General features: G+C 37.9%; 1 protein-coding gene across 2 annotated transcripts in view; it reads left to right on the top strand.

The window, feature by feature from the left end:
- ARHGEF10 (Rho guanine nucleotide exchange factor 10) overlaps positions 1-24,084 on the top strand; it is a gene marked incomplete at both ends in the record, with an annotated part of 104,464 nt that overhangs the window by 56,118 nt on the left and 24,262 nt on the right. For both annotated transcript variants that reach the window (XM_080616264.1, XM_080616263.1), the window contains 7 exons: positions 9,630-9,745; positions 11,550-11,677; positions 12,154-12,254; positions 13,558-13,679; positions 17,020-17,106; positions 18,563-18,786; positions 20,418-20,575. In XM_080616264.1, coding sequence (XP_080472390.1) covers positions 9,630-9,745; positions 11,550-11,677; positions 12,154-12,254; positions 13,558-13,679; positions 17,020-17,106; positions 18,563-18,786; positions 20,418-20,575 — 936 coding nt within the window. The remainder of the gene's footprint in view (positions 1-9,629; positions 9,746-11,549; positions 11,678-12,153; positions 12,255-13,557; positions 13,680-17,019; positions 17,107-18,562; positions 18,787-20,417; positions 20,576-24,084) is intronic.

The following is a 24,084-nucleotide window of genomic DNA, read 5'->3' as shown; positions in this document are numbered from 1 at the left end:
TGGTTCTCAAGAACAAAAGGGGTGAGCTGTAAAAGTTTTTCACAGTGATTTTATTTAAGAAGACCAGACTAAAGAGAGTCTGTAGAAGCAAAGGGAGAGAGCTAAGCATCCTACCATTTCTGGGTGGGAAACCAGTGCCTGTCAGCAGTATTCTACAGCTGATCATGTGATTACGAGACATATGCAGCATAGCCTATGGTTTAAACAAAGAACTGTTTAATTTGAGCCTCATGGCTACAGGCTGAAAAAGACCCACCTGTACTATATATCGTGCAATCATTAGATGTGAGATAACAGTAAAATAAAAAAAAAAAAAAAAAACAAACAAAACAGGTTACCACGTTTATGGCTGCATTTTAGTGGTATTTTTTTGCTTCACAGGTTTATAATTCCTAACTGATTATCAAACCTCAGCACTGCTAACCATGGCTTCTCTCCTTTCTTTGTCAGACTTGCAGGAAGACATTTGTACTTCTGTTTCCATTCACCTGTGGCTTTGATCTCCGGGGGTTTTGTTTATTGTCAATGTAGTAGTGACACAACCCTGAAGTGCAGGCATGATTCCTCTCTTCTGAGTTTCCTTCTATCTGATGCAGTTACTTCTTGTAGGTTTGCGAGTGTTGCCAGGGAAACAGGTGTGGATGTTTGATGTGCTATAGCGTGCTCGTGTGTTTCTGTTGATGTCTTGCTCAGTGGAAAGACAGCTTTTCTCAAAAACAGAGCTTGTGCTGCTGTGATTGCCATCGCTGTTAAAGCGAGGGGGTTTTGCTGGCTTGTCTAATGAGAACTATAGACTTGGGGAAGGCAAAAAAAATTTGTCAACTTTATCATCGCTTTGAGGCTAGACGAATGTAATGCAATGTCTAGAGTACTAAACATTAAATGGCATATGAACTCTAGCAGTGATGATAAGGTTTTATAGGATGATGTGTCATGAATTGCTAGCTGAACTAACTTTCACCTCTGTGAAATATGTATAAAGTAATAATGTAAATCTTTATTTTAAAGCTGTTGAAAACAATACTGTACACTAAAGGATATCTGCTGTGTTCATAAACATAGACTATCATTGACATATGCTAACAAAAGACCAGAGATTTAAATAAATCTAACTTGGCCTGTTCAGCTGAGCAAACTGGGTGACATTAAATAGTTCACTTGTTAAGTGGATATATGTTTCTAGTTGGTGGCTTGGGTGTAGAATAAATTAGGTGTTACATGTTTGTCTCAGCCACTTAGGATGAGATTCTTCTCTTTGACTTTTTTTTATTTGTTTGCGTAGTTATAGGGCTTGATGTTCGCCTCCTATAAGCCTTTTTCTGTGTTGCTAGGGGTCTTGTTGATGAGTTGACAGAGTAGTAAAATGAGTAGAAACCAAGCTGTAAGCAAGTGAGTATGACTGGGGAGGTAGGCTCCTCAGCACGATTTCCATGAGTTGTTATAACTAGTCTGTTGGGAACTCTAGGGAAAACCTTTAGCAACTTGGCCATTTTACAATCACCTGCAGACCTGTCTTGAGATCCCTGCAGTACTTTGATCATTCAACACCTTCGTATGTATACTTTCACTGCCTGTTTAAGTCAGTGCTTATCTTCTTGCATCCAGTTCCTCTCTTGCCCTTCATGCCCATGCAGGTGCACCTCGGAGATCCTGTGCAGCCCCTCTTCCTCTGTAGGAGGGCAAGAGCTTCCAGGTCCATGCTGTCCTCAGCCTTTCATTTTGGGACCTGTGAGAGGAAAGGGCCATAGCATCTCTTTTCTTTCACTCTAAATTCTTTGGTTCCAAGATTTTCCTTCCTCATGGGAATAGAGCCAGGAGCTGGAGTTCCTCTGATCCATACCTGCAGTCAGCACATAGTCCAGGAAAACACTTGACTGTTGTCCTGGCTTGAGAGATGTTGAGGACCTGGGCTTATAGGGTCTGCATTTGTCAGTGTATTTGGGCTCCAGTGTTTCTCCCTCCTATCCCCTACTGCTTTCGCTTCCTTCAACATATCTGGCACAGTATAGCTGCTTCTGTCAGCAGGAGAAATATTTATGGCATTTTATCTGTGAAATTCCCTGGTGGTCAGGATTAACTGGAGTTTAGTATAATCCTGAAGCCATGTTCCTAATGTATGAGCTACTTGTCACCATCTCAAGACGCTTTGCATTTCCTTGGTGTTCTTGCATAATTTTACTCGCAAATGGTATAGCATTATGAAGTTAATACCTTATTCAGTATTTGTAGTTGCAAGCTGTTGATTTTATCTTTGCAGTGCTCAAACTGTGTGAATAAGCAGGTTTGTGGTTGAACTGTAGTTTTTGTGCAACCTGTTTCTTTGGTGCTCAGATCTGATACAGCGAGACAGGTCTCAGCATTCATGTAATTACCCATTGAAAACAAGGTATTAGCAGCTGACAGGGAGGTGAAGCATGTTAAAAATACTTCGTCAGAGTTGAGACTTGGGAGGTTTGTTTCCCAGCACTGTTCTGTGTGTATGGGTGGCATTTGGGTCTTTGTGATCCGGACTTGAAGAACTCCCGTGTCTTGCATGGCAGTGAGAATAAATACATTAAAGAGTTTTAGAGGCTCAGATTATCAGATTCAGGAATTAAGCTTACAAAGATTACTTTTAGGTGCTTACAAGATTAAAATACGGTTAGACTGAATAATGTCATTTCATGTTTATGATAATGCTCTTCATGTTGGTTGATGATGATGGGTCCTGACTGTATTGGTAATTAGGCTTGCTTTATCCAGGGGTTTATTGCTTATCGCTTAATATTGTGTAGGTGTTTGTGCTGCTTCTTTCTGCACTGAGTTACTAAGCCTAATTTAGGGTTATGCTTTAAAGCTACATGTGAGTAGGTGCTAAGCTTTTCATTTATGGCTGCCACCTAAGCTCTTATCTTCTGAGGTTGCTCCTGACTTCCCATTTGCTTCAATTTCCAAACCTGGAGACTGATACACTCTCTAAATATTTGTGTAGTTTGGACCTGAGAGTCAGGTGAGCTACAGTTGAGCTACGGTGGCTCAGATTTTTTGGGTGCATGCAGCTGTGGACATCATGAGTTGGATTTGGTGTGAAAGAACAAAAATGGGTAAGGCATAAAGTCTGCTTTTCTCTTACGAACTTTAAATTGACCTGTGGGCTTGTTTGCATCTTAAACTAGGATTTTGGATTCACAAGACTATTTTTTTTTTTTTTTAAATTAGTATTTATTTTACTGAAACTCCAGTTGGCCATTAAAATGCTCTCATAAAGGAGAAACGAGAAAACAACCCACCCACATGCTTCTCTGAGGTGTCTATGGAAACAGGAGAGCAGCATGAGTGAGGAAGTGGAAGGACACAAATAGGAGGGTGGTGCTGAGGGAGCTGTCAGGGGCTTTGCTTACATAACTCAACATGCAGAAAGCTTGTTGTTCAGCATCTAAAAAAAAAATCTCATCTGTTTTGTCACTGGCTTTAATACTCGTTCAGAATTTCCAGGCGGAAGGTGTCAGAGGTGCGGAGGCAACTCCCTTGTATATGGCTGGTGCTTGGATTTGTCAAGTTCTGTGCAAGAGAAGATTTCAGTGCAGCAGGGGATCCTCATCCCTGGCCTTCCAGAAAAAGCTAGGTGTTCTGGTGTGGAGGGTTTTGTAAAGAGAAAGTGAATAGTACTTTAAGAATGGGCATAAGTATCAAGTGCTAAATGAATGACAATTCATTGGAATCCAGGTATTCCAAATATTCAGAATCTTTTTGCCAGTTCTTTTTAACCATTGCTGAAATAGATTGTTTGTATATAGAAATGCCACATAAAGGTCTGCCACATAAAGGTCTCCTTTTCCACTTTCACTGAGGAAATCAGTTCCACTAGACCTCCTCAGGAAGAATGCTTTTTCTCCTTTTGACAAGTTCTCTTTCCCAGGGCAGCTTCAAGGTGTTTGTCTGTGTGTTTTGTGTGCCAGATCCAGGAGCATGATCCAGTGCCACGTGCAGGGGAAGAATTTTTCAATTACAGCTGTAAAATCTTGGCCTTTATTAATGGTTTCTGGTTTTCTTTCTTTACATTAATTATCAAGATCTTCAGAGAACAGGAAACTATTTAACTTCAAGTATAACGCTGTCTCAGACTGTCTCCATTCTTGTCCCTCATGAAGGTGGATATCTTTAAATTGAGCAGTGGGGTGCTGTCTGCCCATTACTGGTTGATGGAAAAAAAATCAGTGAAACATTTCCAGGAAAAAGTCACTTTTAAAACAAAATAATTGACTATTTCTAACTGCATTTAAGTAGTTTTCAGTATAATACTGCTACGTTGTCATAGTTTAACCTAAACATGTTAACCATCTCATGACATCTGCCCAGTTTATTATGAGCTGATCAGGAATTCATCTGGTATTGTGATGCTTTGCTTTCCAGAACACTGTACAAGCTTCTCAGGTTTAGACACGTGTTGCAGAAGGGGCCTAATCTTTTATTATTTGTTCTGAGTAATTCTAATACAAGTACTAGTTCAGACACAGCAACTTTTGAAGTTGCCTCCCACATATATAACTTTTCCCCCACTCCAGGTGATTTTTGTGCCCAACATGAGGGTTGACTCTTTTCCAAATCTCTTCCTTTCAAACACTTGGTGTTTCAGTATGCTGCCTGGATGCATACAGATGGCACTGTGGGAGGAAGCAATACAAATGTGCTCAGGCTCAAAGACCAGATTGTAAATGGCAAGTCAAATTTGGGATCTACCAGCCTTTTAGAGTAGCCTTCAGACCTGGCATGTTCTTCAAGCTCATCAGTAATTTAGTGGTACCCTTCAGTAATGCTGGAATTATAGTCAGCAATATAGCTTTTCTCAGTTTTAGTTATGGTTTTCACATGTTGAGCATTTGTGAACTTCTATTTTGTGTAACACCTAGTTGACTTCAAGGCTCTGTGTGTCTCAGAAGTGATCTTTCAAAGGACCTTGAATTCCCATGACACATCAGTTCTCACTTCGTGTCAGTATGGCTTTTTATAAAGCAATTTGCATTGATGTACTGTGGTTTTGAACCATGTGGAGCAAAGGTCATTAGTATAATCATACTCAAGGCAGATCTTGTCAAGATTGGTTACTTTGCAGTAAAAGAGATACCCACGAGTGTATCTATTAACAGCCTTTGTCTTTAACATGATATACAATACAGAAATGCTTGCAAGAATAGCTGTGATATTGAGAATATACTGAATGAGGCTTTTCTTTTATTTGCATGCCACTTGGATTTGTGTAATGCTATTACTTGAAAAAAATCCTTCTAATTGGGAATAAACAGGAGTTTAATATGGGAAGAGACCACCTGAGCCATTGTGCTTGCTTACCCAGGAATAGACATTTAAATTGTGGGTGACTGCGTCTACTCTAGGCATTGCAACACTATTTTTTTTCCCCCTTTTGTAACATAAATCTGTGATAAATGAGTAATTCACGAGTGAGGATCAGAACATACAGCAAAAGCTAGTGGAAAATGCGTACAAATAACAAATCACCATGGAAAATAGATGTGTCCCTTAGTAATTCTTTGAAAGGAAGGATAGGGTGTGATCAGCTCAGGATTATAATATCCAATATGCTTGTGGTGCCCATGAGAATTGAGAATTTGGAGGAACAGGATAGACAACAATCCCAAGGGAGAGGCTGCTCTGCCAGTGCCCATTAAAGCAGCTGCTGCTGTGCAGGGAGACAGCTCAGCTGCTGGCTGTGCTCCCTAGTAAAACAGCCTGCTGCCAAAGGTGGGAGTTCTCCCCCTCTGCCCATACCCAAGCATTAGCACACAGGTACTTCTTTTGCATGTGTGTATTCATGCACAGCCTTCCAAATCCGTATATTGCCTAAGCCAACTGACTTTAACCACACCCAGGGAATTTGCTGCGGGCTTTGAAAATGCCTGGATGTAAATGGGCTAAAATTGCTTCTGTTTCAATTATAAGAATTACTTCAAACCAGGCAGGACTAGTGAATTTAAAGCTGCAGTGCCAAGAGTAACTCTGGGAAACAAGCAGGTAAATAAGTGTTTAGTACTGTATTCAAGTATATCTTGGCTAAGGAGCAGTTTTACATAGCAGCAAAAATCAGTTTAAACTTTGACGTCTTTTCTTCCCTCTAAAGCAAGTGGCAGTTTTGTTTTCTTTTTTAACCTTGAATATATTTCATAATAATGCTGTGCACGGAATTAGGTATTTTGCATGCATTGCTGGTGTTTGGCAGTGATCTTGCCTGTTGCAGGGAGGCACGAATTCCTCTGGTAAAATCTTAGCAACAAAGGAGCTGATGAAAAAATTCCTGCTAACTTACATGTGGCCAAGATTTCACCCTTGATCTGTAGGCGGAATGCGAAAAATGTTGCCTCCAAAACCCCAGATGTGGTTATTGGTTACAGCACACTGTGTTCTCCTCCCTGGGCACACTGTCCTCTGTAACACATAGGATGTGTAGAGCTGGGGAGAATCTTCTCTAAACTCATGGAAAGTTGGGGTTGTTTTCTTTTTTCACATTGGAAAAATAAATTGTTTTGGAGCTTGATAATCAGCAAGAGTAGCTTAGAAACAGGAAGGAAATGGCTGTATCATTTGTGAAACATTTCAAAGTACAAAAAGAGGCCAACCACGTATCTGCTTTGGAGTGAAGCCAAGAGTTTTTCAGTGCTTTTTACAGGAGGGGGGGAAGGTGAACACCCACCCCAAAATAGCCAGCAATCAAGCGGTCAGGGAACATGTGTGGGCTGAAGCAGCCAGTCTTTGGCTTTGAACTGAGAAACACATCTGATGAACAGATTAGTGTGCCCCCCACCTCCTTCACCCCAGAAGAACCCTCCATCAGACAATTCTCAGCCAGTCGAACTAGGAGTCAACATTTTGTTAACCACCAAGCAGCTAATCCTATGTGTGAAGAGTAACTTTACAGAACCCCATTCAGAGATGAAATTGTTGTAAGTTGTTAACTCATTATCCAGGCACAAACCACATGGCTGGTTCTCAGCTCTCCTCTGAGTCTGTCATTGCTGATCTCTGAAGCCTAGTGATTTTTCTGTGTTCCAGTTTGTGCCCACTGAGGAATTCCATGAAAGTACAATATTAGCCATAGCTATTGATCTAGTCCTTGATTGACTATTAAAATTTCTTCTTAATTTGGCTGTTTCTTTTGTAGAACATCAGAGATGGAGGCAGGCTCCTTTAATTATGTATTGATCTGCTTTTTGGCTTTCTTTCCTGTGCTGCTAATGTGATCTCTAATGAATAAGCCTAAAGTGACTTCTGTTTCGTTTTTCTATGTGACAGAATTTCAGATGCCAGGTTAGTTTATTTGCTTTGGCACTGTTATTTGCATCCTTTTTATCTTGACTTATAAAAAGCTTTATAAAATATGCATGGTGGAGACAAAATGGACCAGATGATAATTAGTGAATGAAAGTCAAGATTTATGCCTTATTCCCAAGGCTGGAACAAGGATATTTTTAAGAGCATTTGTAGCTCCAAGAATAGAGGACAGCTCTTTTCAGGCATGGTGAATATATATACACTGCACAGGGCAAGTCTGTCTGTGTAAATAGTTAAAGTTTTCCTTATGGCCTCTGTTGAAGACTGTGGCATAAAGTCCTCTTGGGGATACCTTGCAGTCATTCCTTTTCATAGTGTAGAATAAATGTGATGATCTTTTCTTATGGACTGATTTGGTTTTAAGGGTAAGAAGGGCTGGATTGTTCTTTTAATTAACTTTCGGAACAGGAAAAGAAGGGTGGATGAAAGTTGCATCTATTATCTGGCTGGGTAAACAGTAGTAAGTGCCCCAGTAAGTCACTCCCCTGTTTAGTGTTTAAGGGCAATACACAGAAATCCTTTCATTGATTCCATTTGACAGAAGATTTAAAGGCAAGATAATAATTTGAAAATTTATAGGAATGTGTAATAGCTCAGGTTAATGTTGCATTTTCCTGCAGTGAAGTGAAAAAGTCAGAGATAAAGTAACCCTTAACATTTTCCTTGAGACTTTAAATTTTGTTCTCTTCAAGGTTTAAGGCAGACTCCTACCTTAATATAGTGAGTTGTGTTAAAGAAAACCATCCAGTGATGGCTTCAACCTGTATGATGCCTCCAAATAGGGACATGTCTTCAGAAAATACAGTTATTTTGATACGTAACTGGCAATATACTAATGATTGAAGACGAGTTTTCTTGTGTGTGTTTATTTTTCACGTTTATTGTGGGTTACGTTATTTTGATAGCTTTATGTTTGGCTTGCTGCCCTCTGGTTTATACACTGGTCCGTGTAGCAGACATAGGAAACATAGGTGCTCAAAATGTCTTGGCTGGCAGCTGTCCTGTGTCCAGCACTGACCTGCCTGTGTCCATGCTCTTGATCTGTCCACAGAGTGGGTAGCCAGCATCATACTTAGATTGTGTTCTTGCAACACAGGTTTGAAATCCTTCTGCTCCAGGGAAGTTTGCCACCCTTAAGTAGCTTCCAAAGTTGTGGTAAGGGTGAAGGATCCGTAGTTTTGATACTATGCTCTATGAGCTAAATAGTCTGTGGGGGTTTCCTGGAAAGATAATGTAGCCCAGTTCCTGTCATACAGCCAAAGAGAAACATGCTGACTCTGTATGAAACAGGGTGGGGTTCTTTACAGAGAGAAAGTGCTGTTTCCACAAGAATTATATACCCATCCTGTTCCTAACATCACGTCTGGAAGTCAGAGTGCATTAGCAAGAAGCTTTGTGCATTTTAAGTAGACAGTTTATCCTACTATCAGTATAATTCTGGAATGAACGTTATCTTAAACACATGTATTTATTGATGGCTAGAGCAAAATGTTTCTGTTGCCATTAAGATTTGTTGCTGATCTCAGTGAAAATCCTTTTTTCACTTGACCATGGTTGCAATAAAATTTCAAGTGATTCAGTGAAATTGCAGGCTCATGTTAGAGTTAGGATGTGGATATATGATTCAGAACTGCCTTGCGATCGATTAAACAAATTGAGTTTTAAACCTCCATAGTGAAGGATACAAATAGCTTTTTTGGCTTTGCCGTGTGACCAAAAGGAACCTTCAGGAAGGATGTTTAAACTGAGGTGTAATAACAGCAAGTCTGCTGCTTGATGCTAAGCAAAACTTCCACGTCAGCAAGAAATTCTGGAGCCAGTGAAGCTTCAATGTTTGTCATAGTTCTAACGCATGCTTGTTAAAACTACATATAATGCTCTCAGTCATACTAGATGAACAAACATGAATCTTCTTTGTAACTGTAAAAGGCAACAGTAAGGTGAGCTAAAAGGAAATGTCTATGGGAACGCCTGTACATGTGAAGCTAATACGTGATAACATACTACTTACCTGTACTTTCCCAAGATGTATTTCCAATTCTCTGTCTGCAGGGGTATTAAAATGAAGTATCAGTGATATGTGTATAAACAAAGCACTCTGATTTTTAGAAGTAATGAAGACCCTAGGTGCACATTGGTGTGTTAGTTGCTTTTAAAATCTAAAATGAGCGTCACCGATTTTGTTAACCTTGATTTTCATAGTGCTAAGAATTAGCAATATATGTTAATATTATCTTTGCCATGCTTTCCTCTTTCAACCAAGAATTACATCTTTGTATATAACCTTATGTTTTTATTCATTTTAGATAAGCTCTATATGGGACCAGGGCAACTGTACCATGATCTGCAGAACCTTTTACATGACTTGACCATAGTTGGTCAAATTAGTCAATTAATAGGCAGCCTTAAAGGAAACTATCAGGTAATAAACAAAGCTGGATTTATTTTTCAAATATGTTCCTGTTGTAAAGTACCATAATTGTCTCTCCCTAGGAGTTGTGTAAGGCATTTTTCAGTTCTCTCTGTAGAGTGTAATAATTTTTACCTCTAGTAATTCATTTACTTTTAACTATTTAGCGTTATAAGTAGATTATAACTGTCTTTCTAATCTTGTTTTTCTTTACTGTTTTTAAGTGTAAATGGATACTACAAGTGTCTGCATTTGCTCAGTAGCTGATAAGCTTATATGGGAACACAATTACATTTTGATCTTATGAAATTGGATTCTTGCGGTTAGACAAGGTAGTAGAAGGATGGTTGGTTGGAGGGAGCTCTTGATGTCCATCCAAGCTCATAATCCTGGCTGTCAGGAGGAGCTGTTCCTAAAACTGAGTGCAAATCACAAAAATATGAAAAGGATTCTTAAGGGAACTTCAAAAGCAATTTGCTTTGGCGTTCTTCACATTCCTTTTATTTAGCTTATATTCTGGCAAGTGAACGCAATAATTTAACAGTGAATTTCAGAATAAGTTTTCCACAGGCTGAAGACTTAAAAATATATGTATGTATATGCTTTTTTGCCCTTTGTTTTACTTGCTTTATGTATGCTTAGGCACAATTTTTAACTCTTACCTGCCACCATAGACTGTAAATATATGTGTATGAATATGTATATGAAAGCTGAGTTTCTCTTGGGATATCTTGTCTTCAGAATCAAGGGCATTAAATAAAACAAAGTTTTGTGAAAATATGTACTGTGAAGGAAGTTTATGGAAACAGTACCTTCGGACAAAATTTCACAAGTATTTGAAGGTAAACTTCAGCTGCATTTTTGGGAATATGTACAGCAGAGATACAATAAGATATTCACCCATTAAGATGTACAAAACCTTTCTGCCTGTATTTCTAGTCAGAGCCTTACCCATTTTCCCCTGGCAAGGGGATTGGAACTTGATGATCTTAATGTCCTTTCCAACCCTAACTATTTTATTAAGATATACAAGACCTCTCTGCCTGTATTTCTAGTCAGAGCCAACTATGTTTTGAAAACTTAAAATTCAGTCAGTGTTTCCAGGTAGAGATGTTTTATCGATAATTAGATACAAGATAATTAGAACAGTTTGGTTGAGGAATGAGGTCAGCTTCCCCATTTCTGAAAAAGACCTCAATTTTCACAAAATTCTGACTGTGGAAAATTAGTGTACTTTTGTGTATGAGTACCTGTTGCTATTGATGCTTTAAGTGTCACCCAGGTGTGCTTTTTGCCTTCTGTGACCAAACAATCAGCTTGCTTATTAACTCAGGATATTATTTCAGCATCATATTTAAACAGATTCCAGCTGGACTGACAGCTTTCATGATAGATCTGTAAGCATTTTGGATCAAAGATTTGAACAAAAACATATTGGCAGTATGATTTGTAGATGTTTTCATGAGATTTTCTTTAGAAGCAGGATTTGTGGGTTTTGTATAACTCACTGAAATGAAGTAAGTGTTGTGTGTACACCTGATGCAGATTTACATAATCTGAAAAACATTTGGGAGTGTCATCTGTATATCATCAAACTGAGCAATGTGAGATTGAATCATCAGATCAGATATGTTGGAATTTTTTTACAGATATTTTTGAAGTGTGTTTTCAAATATGGCTAAATTTTCCATGATTAAAATGTGGATTAAGTGAGGCCTAGGTGCCAGAAATTGTTTGTTATATGCAGACATCACCTTAGCCTGTTGGAACTAGGCCAGTAGGCTGGTACTGAATCTTAGTTGTTTTAATTTTTCAGAATTTAAACCAATCTGTAGCCCATGACTGGACCTCAGGTTTACAAAAACTGATTTTGAAAAAAGAAGATGAAATCAGAGCGGCAGATCGCTGTAGAATTCAGCTGCAACTCCCAGGAAAACAGGACAAGTCAGTAGTAATCTTGATTACAAAACTTTCTAAATGGGCTTATGTATTAGACATAGAAGTACCAGGGAGGATTTGAGAATCTTTAGTTTTACCCCTCTTATGTCTCCACAGTTAGCTTCTGACTTCTGCTGTCATGCCACAATGCTGGGAACTTGCATGTAATTTTTCTGTTCCTCAACCCTGCATTCCATGTGCAGGAAGAGAACAACTTTGACCATGCCATCTCATGGGCAACACCCGCTGTTATATTCTTTCACCAAGGGGGTGTTCTTCTTGTACCATGTCATGTAAAGTCTAGGAAGATGGGTGTATAGCCTATCATAGCCTGAATGCTTATGTCAGAGCTGTGCTTTTGTCTAAGTATTAGAAAATAATGAAGCTTCATCTTACTCAACGTTTCTAGCCATGACTGAATCTCATACTCAATGTGCTTACAGTGGCTGTTTTTTTTTTTTTTTTTTTTTTCTGTCTTGCAGGTCTGGGCGGCCCACTTTCTTTACAGCGGTGTTCAATACATTTACCCCTGCCATCAAACAGTCCTGGATCAACAACTTACAAATGGCTAAACTGGCCCTTGGTAATTCTTAGTTACTCAAATTTCCTATCAAGTTTAGGTAGCTCTCAGTGTGCGTTGTAGGGTTTGCTTGTTTGTTTTGGTGTTGTTTTTTTTTTTTGTTTTTTTTTTTTTGTTTTTTTTTTTTTTTTTTTGGTGTGTTTTTTTTTTTGTTTTGGTTTTTTTTTTGTATTTTTATTTTTTAGAAAAATCACTTTGAGAAAAAATTATCTGCAAATAATAAAATTGCAATACAGTGAATAGTAGTGATTGTGTATCGCTACAAAGTAATGGTGTTATAGGTAGGATGGAGGTTATGAAAGAATAGAATTTCTGTAGTACTTTAATGATGTGGTAATCATTATTAGTTATTATATCTAAATTAAAAAGAATGAGATACCCTATAGGACAGATAAGTGAGGAAGTTATTCCATTATAAACTTATTTCTTCAGATCTTACAAACTTTATAAACTTTGAACTTCAGGTTCACATTTCTGAGTTTTAGCTCAATGATTTTAGCTAGTAAAGCCAATGGGTTTATTTGGTTAGCTTTCTGAACATGAAATAAACTCATGGGTGTAGTTTTAATATAATGCAGTCTGTAGTTGGGTATGTAAAACTCAAGTTTTCTTGGGAGGGAGTTTTTCAACATAAATCTGTAGTCTTCACTAGAAGGATTATCACAAATAAACCTGATCTAAATGGGAGCAATAAAGAATGTGCTGTCCTGTGATGTTATTAGTTCCCTGTGTTTGCACAGAGGGCATAGCTTTCCATAGATACTTGGGATTTTGAATTGAAGGTTGAGAAACGTTAAGAATATGCACTTTCTAGAAAGCGAGGTTCACCAGTACATCCTCAAAATACTGTGGTAAGGTACTTTCATGGTATCTTACTGAAGGCTGGCAAAATAACAAAAATAAGAGAGAACGGATGTCTATATCATTCCAGGAGGAGAATCCGTGTAGTTTTGAATAGTTATGATTAGTAGTTAGTAGTGATGTCACACAGGTAGAAAAATGCTATTTGCAAATCAGATTTCCTGAGGTTTTCCGTCCTATTTTAATAACCTAGTTGACAAGATCATTTAGAGAACACATTTTCCTAGTGAAAGGTTCTTTTTTTGCAGTATCAATATGTATCTGATCTACTATATTGATTTTTGCTCATATTTTTATGATGTCATTCATGCATATATGGCAGAAGAACAGCCTGATCAGTATTAACCAATCCTGACAGAATTCTTTTCTATTTCTCTAGAGAGGTGTAGGTGAATATTCAGTGTAAGCATTGTGGGATATTTGTTGTTTGTTCTTTCCATTGCAGCTGAGGATAACCTGTTAGGTTGGTTCTGTGTAGAAGATGATGGAAATCAAATAAAAAAGGAGAAACATCCTCTCCTTGTTAGACACATGCCAGTGATGATGGCCAAGCAACAGGAGTTTAAGGTGAACAGAATTTCTATATGAGATTACACTTGCTTTTTTTGTGTGATACAACTGCTAAAGAAAACCATATTGTAAATACATCTATTAGTTAATATTTATTATTTCTCTTGAGTTACTACTTTGATGTAAAACCAGTTGCAATGGAAGGTCCAAGAGGGCTACAGGAATGCAAAATACTGCAATCTTTGAAGCATTGAGAAACATAGTGTTGACTTTCATATAGTACGTAATCTGTTTTCAGGTGTAAGCTCACCACTTAATGAAAACAGAACTGCTGGGAGTTATGAATTGATCTCAGAGTTTCCAAGTGCTTGTTTGAGGCTCCAAACTATCCTGCACCTTACAAAGTGCAGGAATCTGATGTCCATGATAGCTGTCCTGTGCTTGTGTGACTGTTACAGCATCTTCCTCAAATTTCTGATTTTCATTAGCGCACAGAGAGCAATAGTTTTAAAATTATTTTAAAAGACCAATTTTATGGGGTTTTACATAAAATTTGGTTCTGAGCAATGGTGCAGAAATAGTCTTAATGGCTCATTTTTAAGGTAATATTGTCAGTTTGAAGTCATATTGACCTGACTTTAATGATGAAAATAAGTACAGCATATCCAGACCAACAGATGTAAGGGAATGGTGCTAGATACTGTTTTCAACAATTCTTCATCAGGATTTCTTACTGACCGTCAGTCAAGCTTGTGCAAAAACACTAATAGTAGTAAAATTGTATATGGCTAGAATCCCAATGTTAAATTGACATGGTTGCATGGATACTGCTTAGAGCAGTGAGTCTGCAGACCTCTTTGTTTGGACAGCCTACACAGGAGGGAAGTTCAGCTGGCAGCTTCATTTTCAGTGTGAGTATACAGGCATGGATATTGAGGGAAAATGATTTCTAGCTGCAAATGCACTTGAAATATGTATTAGTGTTAAATCAAACCATTCCTATGATACTGGTTTTCAGAGCAGAACTGTCGTTTACAACAACCAAAGTCTACTGAAAGTCTCTGGTCTCCCATACAACCATGGTTATTCTTGTCTTTTTGAACAGTCAGCTTTGAATACTTTTTAAAACCACCACTGGTGAAATAACCCAGCTAATTTAATTTTCTGCAGAAACTTTAAATGTTTATGTCTTCTTAGAGCTTATGAGTTTGTAAGTCCTGTAGCTCCATGCCAGGAGCCTTGAAGGCCCAGGCTGAAGTCCTGTAATCAGGTCACAACAGGATCTGCTTCTTTTGAAAGGAAAGGCATGTCTGTGGCCCCTATTGTTGGGTCATGGTCTTTGCTTTGATCACCTCAGGAGAATACAATGTGTGGCAGTATTTACCTGAGCTTTGAGTCAGCTTTGCCAGGTTTACAGCTCCTAAAGATAATGTGGGTGTGAGCCCAGCTATCATGCCTGATTGTCCTAAATCCTCAATATTACTGAAAAAGATGATCTAAGTATTATTGGTGGTTTCCTTTAGCCTTAGCTACGGTTTGGGTGTCAGGCCACAGCTTGGGCGGGAAGAGACACTTTCCTTGGCTTGTTGCCTCTCTGCATGCTGCTCAGGCTGCCCAGTAGTATAATGAGCCTGTTACAACTCCCATCAGAGCAAGTTTACACCCCAGGCAAAGAGCTTCTCTCAAGATTGAGAGTTAAACTATGAGGGTTTAACTATGGAAAAACATCACTGGTTTTGACTAAGATGCAATGTAACACAGAGAAGCAACAAGCAGCTCAAGAAATATCCAGCATGCAGGCTGTCTTGTCTTTCCCTAGAGATGTCACAGCTACTGTAAATCACCACTATGAGTAGATAGCTTCAGCATCCGTTAAATGAGGCATGTCACGACTGGCATGGATAGTGGGGTTTTTTTGGTTTTTTTTTTTCCATCTATTGGTTTCCATCTTTTATCCTTATACTGAATTGCACTTCTGAAAATTAAGCAAACTGGGAATTTAGAAACCTTAACTTAAACCTGCTCATTATGGTGAAGATGTCTAAGTTAATACTAACCAAATTGTCTCTAGTACTGCAATATAATCACCATGACGTTGATGTCTAAGACAAGAACATTAGTGTTAATTATAGAGAATTTTGTCTAAAAATTGGTGTCACACCTCATCCGAAACCTTTTTATTCTCTACACAGTTATGAATTGCTTGTATATATTTTAAAGTGCTTACATAAGCTTTAGGGAGCTCTGCCATGGATACTGGGGAAAGTAGAAATCTATGACTGTTCAGAAAAATGCCTGTTTTCAGAACCTTGGTGCTTGAATGATTTTCGGAGTTGGGGTGGATTTAAATTTACATCTTGAGCCTGGTGTTGCTTTCACATTTTTCTTAAGTGGCTTTCATGATAAAATTATGAGCATGGTTATTAATTTACTGACATGATGACATGAAGTTGGGAAGGGGTTGGAGTAGTATGGTTTATGGTGTTAGCATTCAAAATGAGTAAAGCATCTGGAGAAATACTTTGAGGAAAAACATAAAAAAAAGAAGGGCTGATAGTAGGACAGACACACAAGGCATGCTCAGGCAGAAATAAAGAGCTTCACAAGTACAGACTGAGGAGGTGATTAAGTAGAAGATCTATAAAACTAATTTTTCATAAGCCAGTAAGGTAAGGATTGGTTAAAAATGTAATATTTTTACAAAGAGAAAATAATCAGTGTGATGTGTACAGGCTTCAGAAGAGGTATTCATGATGTATTGCTGCTAACAGCTCTGCTAGAATAGCATGTTAAAGTGAGAAAGTTCTGCACTCTCAAGTATATGAAGCCAATTTATCTGGTGGAGAGATGCCAGTTGGAAAAGTGATGATAAAAAATTTAAAATAAAGAACTAAAAATAATTTCTTTCTTAAATTTTAAAATGTAATTAGTTGATAATAGTTGATAGTCCAGAAGGAGAGACTCATGCAGTGTCATGATATATTTCAGCCTTATGTGTAAAAGGACACTGTAGAAGGGAGGTATGTGGTGGCAGAGATGAGAAGGAACAGACTAACGATTGTGGCAAGGATGATGTGTCCTGGGTTCAGCAGCAGCAGTCATTTTTCCTCCTTCTTAGTAGCTGTTGCAGCACTGTGTTTTTGACTTTCGGCCTGGGAACGGAGCTGATAACACCGATGTTTAGACTGACCAAGGACTTTGTGAGTCTCATGCTCTGCCAGAGAGGAGGGGAAGCCGGGAGGAAGCAGGGACAGGACAGAGTAGTATGTCATGATGTTAGGTTGGGTTGGTTCTTTTGTGATTCTTTGATATCCTTAAATGCTTTAGTTAATTACAGACTAAATTGGGCAGAAACAGGCACATCCTAATGTGGTGACTGCTCTCTTTTCCTTTGAAGATTGAATGTGCTGCTTATAATCCTGAACCGTACCTCTCTGCAGAAACGGAGTCAGATTCCTGTGCCATGGAACATGGTTTTCTTTGGGTAAGTGTAATCTTAAAAGCTAAAAGGGAGCTGTCACCTATTCCTCTTCACTTTTTTTTTTTTTTTTTTTTTTTTTTGTGACTCTCCACAACATATGGATCTGAAATAAATTTGGGGATTTTTTTTTTCTGTTTTGTTTGTTTGAAGATGGACTTCTATAAAGGATATCTAGTAATTTTGTTCATGGGATCTCCTTGTTCTCTGTAGGGTGTCATGTATGTGTGTGAGATTTATTAGTGTGGCACAGAATGAATCCCAAAGTGCTGAGCACATTCAGGAGTGAGTTATGTGCTGATTTACAATGAGGGCTGCTAAAACCCATATGAGCTCACACTGTCCTATTGTCTGTTTTCATGTTTTAAAAATGCTTTAGCCATAAATAATCTGTTTAAGTCTGTACATAGGAAAAACCTATTCTGGCATATTGTAACAGTCCCAAATATGCAGATATTCCAGCAAAGTGAGATACCCAATACTTGAAAAAAAAAAAAAAAAACCAACAAAAAACCCAAACAAAAACCCCTTAATGATTTCAGGAGCTTTTCTTGTCACTAAAATAACTGAAATTTTAAGGGAACCTTTGTGAAATAAAAATAGAATTTAGAAATAGTTTTTGTCAGTGGTCTTTTTCATGGTGATTCATGTAATTTCTTTTTGCTTTGTTATTTGTAAACAGTTATCACAACTATATGCCAATAAAATCTTTCTGCTGCCACAAAATGTTATTTCTTTCTCTTTGTATGTGTTCTTATTTAATATAAACATAAAGAGTTGCTATACAAAAACACTGTTGCTTGGGCAGAGATTTATTTGTTGGGTTTTTTCAGTTTTGGGGGTTTTTTTTTGTTTTGTTTTTTTTTTTTTTACTTTTCCCAGGTCTCAAAAATGTACAGATTTGTGGACATATTGATGATACTTAGTTCTGGATCAGGGAGAAATTTAGGACTCTTATTTCAGAAACTTTACAAAAAGGTTTATATTAATCCCTCTTTCTGTTGGGACAGAGCATTTATTTGTAGACCTGTTACTGTGCAAAGGACAGGTGTCAGCTATATTATTTAAGAGTTTGAGAAAACGTATAACACTGGTTATTAATATATTACAGTTGCTTATTATAATTGTATTACGTTATGTATATACATGAGTCAGACATCAGAATAGACCCTAATATTGCTTCTTTCAAAAAAGAACTGTTTTTGTGACTATAGAGGGGAATTTTGTGTATATAATGTTTTGATGTCTCCTGTATTTGTGCTGAATTATTGACTTGGTTATGTCTTAATGCATGAAAAATCATATTCATGCATCTAACTTGAGATGCATTCCTGAATTAACATTCCAGTCATTCCTTCTTGTTAATACTTATCTTCTAGAAGATAAGTATCAGTCTTGGTCATATTTTGTGTTTTTATTTTTATATTCTTTATTTTATTTTTATTTCCTCTATCCAATTCAGATTGGCAGTTGTACTAATCAAATGGGCCAGATTGCAATAGTCTCATTTCAAAACTCCAGCCCCAAGGTTATTGAGTGCTTCAATGTGGAATCACGGATTCTCTGCATGGTCTACATACCGGAGGAGGAGAAACTGAAAGAGCAAAATAAGGCTCTAGACTTGGAAAATGTTCTTGCAAAAACTTCTAATGTACCTACTATTTGCCTTGGCATGGAAGAAGGAAGGTAATTCTTATTTTTAGTGTATGGTGTATGATTTATTCATTAGGTTCACTATTCTGTAGCAAAATTGTGTGAGACTTCCAAAAAGAAGTTTTCTTTTTAAAAAAGTATCTGTGTGATATCCCAGTGATCTCAATTTATCCTTTCCATCTAAATAAAGGAAAGAAATATACTTTACATGATTTTAGAATATACTGTATAGTAGTTGAAATTAAAATGTGTATTTTTGAAAGGATTGATTCATCACACATCATGTTTGAGAAATATAAATATTACTTTTATAATGTTACAACATAATCTTTAGCTATTGGAAAATTTTCAGGATGACGAAGTGTTAATGAGGAACCCATTGACCATCTACACTGTGATATTGTGCAGGATTTGTCATGCGAATAAATAATATTGCTGTTTACTATAGAACTGTTGACATGAAGCATTTTGCTCTGTTTGAACTGGTGACCTTACTGAGTCATCACTTGATTTATAATGAAGAACAAAGCTACATTTTTTAAACTTATAGGTCAGTAAGCAAACAGATCTTGTTATAGCTAGTAAGGGCAAAAGTATGTAACTACATGTGATTTCTGAAGGTGTTGCTAGCCTGTATAAACGAAGGAGAACAAATTCTCCAAGGAATACGTTTCCAGAAACCACAACACCTAATTGTACTGATTATCTTTGCTTGTGAAGTGCAATGAATTCCATGTTTAACTATTGAATATTCCTAACATACCCGCGTTAATAATCGCTAGGAATGGTGGGAATTCTAAGTATAATTGGTGTCTGGTAGTAAGCTTTTCTTCTCTTTTCCCTAGTACTCCAGGCAATACTTAATCCATTTAGTATTTATTTTAGTATTTATTTATTATATATAATCCATTTAGTAGAAGTTTTGTTTGGATTTTTTAAACTAATAGAAAGTTTTGAGTAGACTCATAATAAGGACTTTCAACAGAATTTTTATTATGTCTCTTGTTGAATACATGTTTCTCTAGACAAGATAATATGAAAAGTGTTGTCATATGTCAATGTTGCATAATTGCAAATTGTCTACATAGACATTTTGGAGAGTCAAGATACTCCTTTCCATACTCATCTTCCTATGAATGGAAGACAGGCTGAGGAAGTTGGGGCTGTTCAGCCTGGAGAAGAGAAGGCTGCATGGAGACCTCATAGCAGCCTTCCAGTATCTGAAGGGGGCCTACAAGGATGCTGGGGATGGACTATTCATCAGGGACTGTAGTAACAGGACAAGGGGTAACGGGTACAAACTTAAACGAGGGAAGTTTAGATTGGATATAAGGAAGAAATTCTTTACTGAAAGGGTGGTGAGGCACTGGAATGGGTTGCCCAGGGAGGTTGTGAATGCTCCATCCCTGGCGGTGTTCAAGGCCAGGTTGGATGAGGCCTTGGGTGACATGGTTTAGTGTGAGGTGTCCCTGCCCATGGCAGGGGGGTTGGAACTAGATGATCTTAAGGTCCTTTCCAACCCTAACTATTCTATGATTCTATGAAGGAGAATTTTTTTTATTCCCCACCAGTATTTTATTCTAAACCTCTTTTTTGCATATTCTGATAAGAATTAAATAAAACATCATTTCAGAGGTTTATTTCTTCTTGCTTCTTTTTAATAGTATCTCTATTTACAAAAGTTGCCAAGGCTCAAAGAAAATTCGACTCCAGCACTTCTTCACTCCTGAGAAATCAACTGTTATGAGCTTAACATATATGTCTCAATACTTGTTTGCTGGCTTGGTAAATGGAAACATCTCAATCTACACAAAAGCAGAAGGTAATGTAGTGATATCATTTGATAGCTTCCTGAGGAACTCACATGTCTCTATTTTGACAGAAGGGGTTTCCCACTCATGTTTTCCAAAAATTCTCTGTAAAACTGCTGTACTAAGGTTACTGTACATCTTAGTACTTGTGAAAAGACTTTTTTTCTTGTTTTGAAGCACAGTAGAAAGTTTTATATTCTTCCCACTTTTCCCATATGATACATATGAAAACTGGTTTGCACTCCTTAGCTTAAAGCCTAAGGTCTTCAGTGTTACAACAGTCCAGAAGTTTGTGGTAAGAGAAAGTATACTGTATTTTACACAGCACAATGCTAATTCCACTTGACTACCCAGGATCAGTGTTTGTGAAAGACAAAAATTACCTCTTAGTGGAGATTCCTGTATATCTCATTTGAATTGACAACTCCATTTTTACTGTTCAGATAGAAGTCTTTTCTATGTGTGTGGCTCATGCAGTTTACAGTAGAAGTCCTTTTCCATTAACAACACTGTTGTTGTTATTTTGTATTATTTTGTATCTACCTAAGTAATTGGCTAAAATAATTTGAGTAAAGGAGAATCCCAGAATACTTCTGTACCAGAACTGTATTTTCCAGAGCTTGTTGGGTGCTTGTCTGTGTATCTCACTAACTTTCCTGCAGTACCAAATACATGTATAGTTAGATCAAAATCAGCAAGGCTTTAGTCAAAGTTTTAAACCTGAGTGTTTAAGTGAGATGTTAGCACAGAGACACCTAACCTTGTAAAGTACAGAGCCAGCAGAGATCTGGTGTACCTTATTAGCATGAGCTGTATAACAATGGTTGTCATACTTTTGTAATCAAGTGGGCCCTGTAAACAGTGCAGTTGTATTTGAGTGGCACAATACCAGTTCCTTTTAATTTATTTATTTATTACCACTGTATAGTAACTATTTCTTTGTTTTGGAGGCACAGGAGTGAGGCCTTGATCCTACTCTCGTAACATCATTTTTGATGTTTCAGTTTTTGTACCTGGATAGGGTAGTAAAGTGAATCTGTCATCCTGTCTGAAAGGGATTGGTATATTTAAGCTGTTTGAAGACTGTAATTGCTGTCACTCAACTTCTTCCGGAAAAGAGCACTTTAAAACCTCAAGCGGCATCCTTGGCAGTATAGGTAAGAAAGGATGCATGGGTTGCATATCTACAGAGGATGTTAAGCACAGGGCATAGCTGTTAACCAGAATGAATTACGTTATGAGCTGGAGTTTTGTGTAGTATTTTGCTAGGTATTCAGAGACTGCAACAGGCTCTATTTCAGGATTGCTGAAGCTCTGAGATGGGAAATAAACATTCATGTTTTTCTGACTCATCTTGTAGTTCCTTTCCTTACAGTTGGGTCTGTCTGTGTTATTTAAGTTCTTCATGCCTCATGAAAGTTGTGCAAATCAGCTGTTCCTGTGTTAACGTTGATATTCCTTAGAGGTGGCTGTGGTGGTCATGTGAGACAGTGAGCCCTGGAGGGGTGTTTTTATGAGCACTGACCTATTTTACCAAACAAAGGAATCCAAGTGGAGAAACAGGAGGAAGGGGGAATGCAGCCCCCAGAGAGCTTTGTGCAATTCATCAGGGTCACCTTCTGTTCTACAGAGGGGTTACTTTCCAGCCATGACCTTCAACTTGGTTTTTGGACTATCAGCATAAAGGAAATTAAAGGATGACTTAGAAGTCAATGTGAAATATGGTCACTGTGTTACAAGGCTTCTTTATTTGAAGTCTGAGAAGGATAAATGCTATGGGATGCACAGGTAAAATGGTTCTGCAGCCTGTGTGGGGCTGCATGAATGAAAAGGGGTAATCTTTCTTCTAGGATGAAAGTCCACCTCACAGTCTCTAATAGAGTTGTGATCCTTGTGTCTTCCTCTCTGGGCAGAAAGTGTAGTGGATCAATGATGCCTTCATGTATGTAGTCAGAGACCCATGACTTCTGTCATTCAGTTTCAGTACCCAAATAGCTCTAATTCCTCCTGTTTTCAGATGACTCAATGCATGTGAATATCCAGCTTGTTTGCAAACAGCAGGCACTTTCTTCTGACTTTCTTCACAAGAGAGCTTTGTCAGATCAACAGCCACTAGTGTTCTGACTGCAGGAAGTCTTGACTTGAAGTAATTTAAAATGGAAACTGGGAAGTACGTCTAGTAAACTGAGGGACACATGCTGTGTTAGTGGGAGAGTTGAAGGTGCACAGTGAGATTTCCTCCTTTATGGAGGGTAGTTATACTGATACCTCTGTATCTCTGTGTCTTGACTTACTAGTTAAAAAGTACTTAAGCCTGAATATATTTGAATATAAATTAAAATAAAAGTCCTGTGAAAATTTCACAGAAAGACTAGGATGTAGGTCAGCTAATATATTAATCCTAAAAATAGGAGCTCTGATAATTATGCTCAATAATCCTTAATTTTATGTGGGCAAGAAGACTAGTTTAAGGAATGGTGAAACAGATAATGCATTAAATGTTGTTATATACAGGAGTGGTGGCGATGCTGGCTGACACCCTGTGTGTTGGGAACTTGTTGACGTTGCTATTAACTCTTGCACAGTTGCCAGTCTGAAATATCGTGTATTTAATGTTTGCCTCAGGGTGAATTATTAGGAATATTTCCAGGCGAAACACTTCTAGAAGATGTTAAGGAAAAAGTAATTGTACTGTTTTGGTTTTTTTTTAAAACATAACAAAACCCCTTTGTGGTGATAGCAGACAGCCCAGATGTGTTTTCTGAGTGACGTAATAGCAAAAAAGGTCAGTGCGTGTTTGACTTCCATTCACAAAAGTATCTTAGGAAAGGGAAAACACAATCTTTATTATAATATAGGTGTATTGTTCCTCATATTCTGTAGTCAGTTCCAGCTGCTTCCTTTCTTCTGTATGCTGATAGAAGAGCTACTTCCTTTCCATAAAGTCTTGGAAAGAGTATTGGAGAGGAACAGGAAAAAGAAAATAAAAACCCAGAATGACTGTGGCAAAAATTAAAATGTCAGTAGTTTCAGAAAGAGTTTGATTATGATCAGAGAAGAGATGCACAAAAAGGACGTGTTGCTTTGATTGCAGTAGCTATCCTTTCAGCACGTATTTGGTATGAGAAGCCTTTCACTTGTGTGTAGAGCACCCACAGCAAGTCCTTGCATGTTCACCCCTAGAATAAATTCACAGTGCTTTGCATGCTCAGTGATCCTTCCCTTTAGCTCAGTACTGGTGAAGCTGCACTTGAGGTATTGAGTCCAATTTTTTGGCTCCTCAGTGTAAGAGACATGGATACACTGGAGAGAGTCCAGCACAGGGCCGTTCCAACGATGAAGGGACTGGAGCACTCTCCAGTGATAACAAGCCGAGAGACCTGGGGCTGTTCAGCCTGGAGAAGAGAAAGATCAGAGGAATCTTGTCGGTGTTTGCAAATATCTGAAAGGAGGGTGGAAAGAGGATGGAGCTAGGGTGTCTTCAGTGGTGTCTAGTAACAGGACCAGAAACAATGGGCAC

The sequence above is a fragment of the Psittacula echo genome, assembly GCF_963264785.1.
Source record: "Psittacula echo genome assembly, chromosome: 4".
NCBI lineage: Eukaryota > Metazoa > Chordata > Aves > Psittaciformes > Psittacidae > Psittacula > Psittacula echo.
This window is presented reverse-complemented; position numbering and strand designations above follow the sequence as displayed.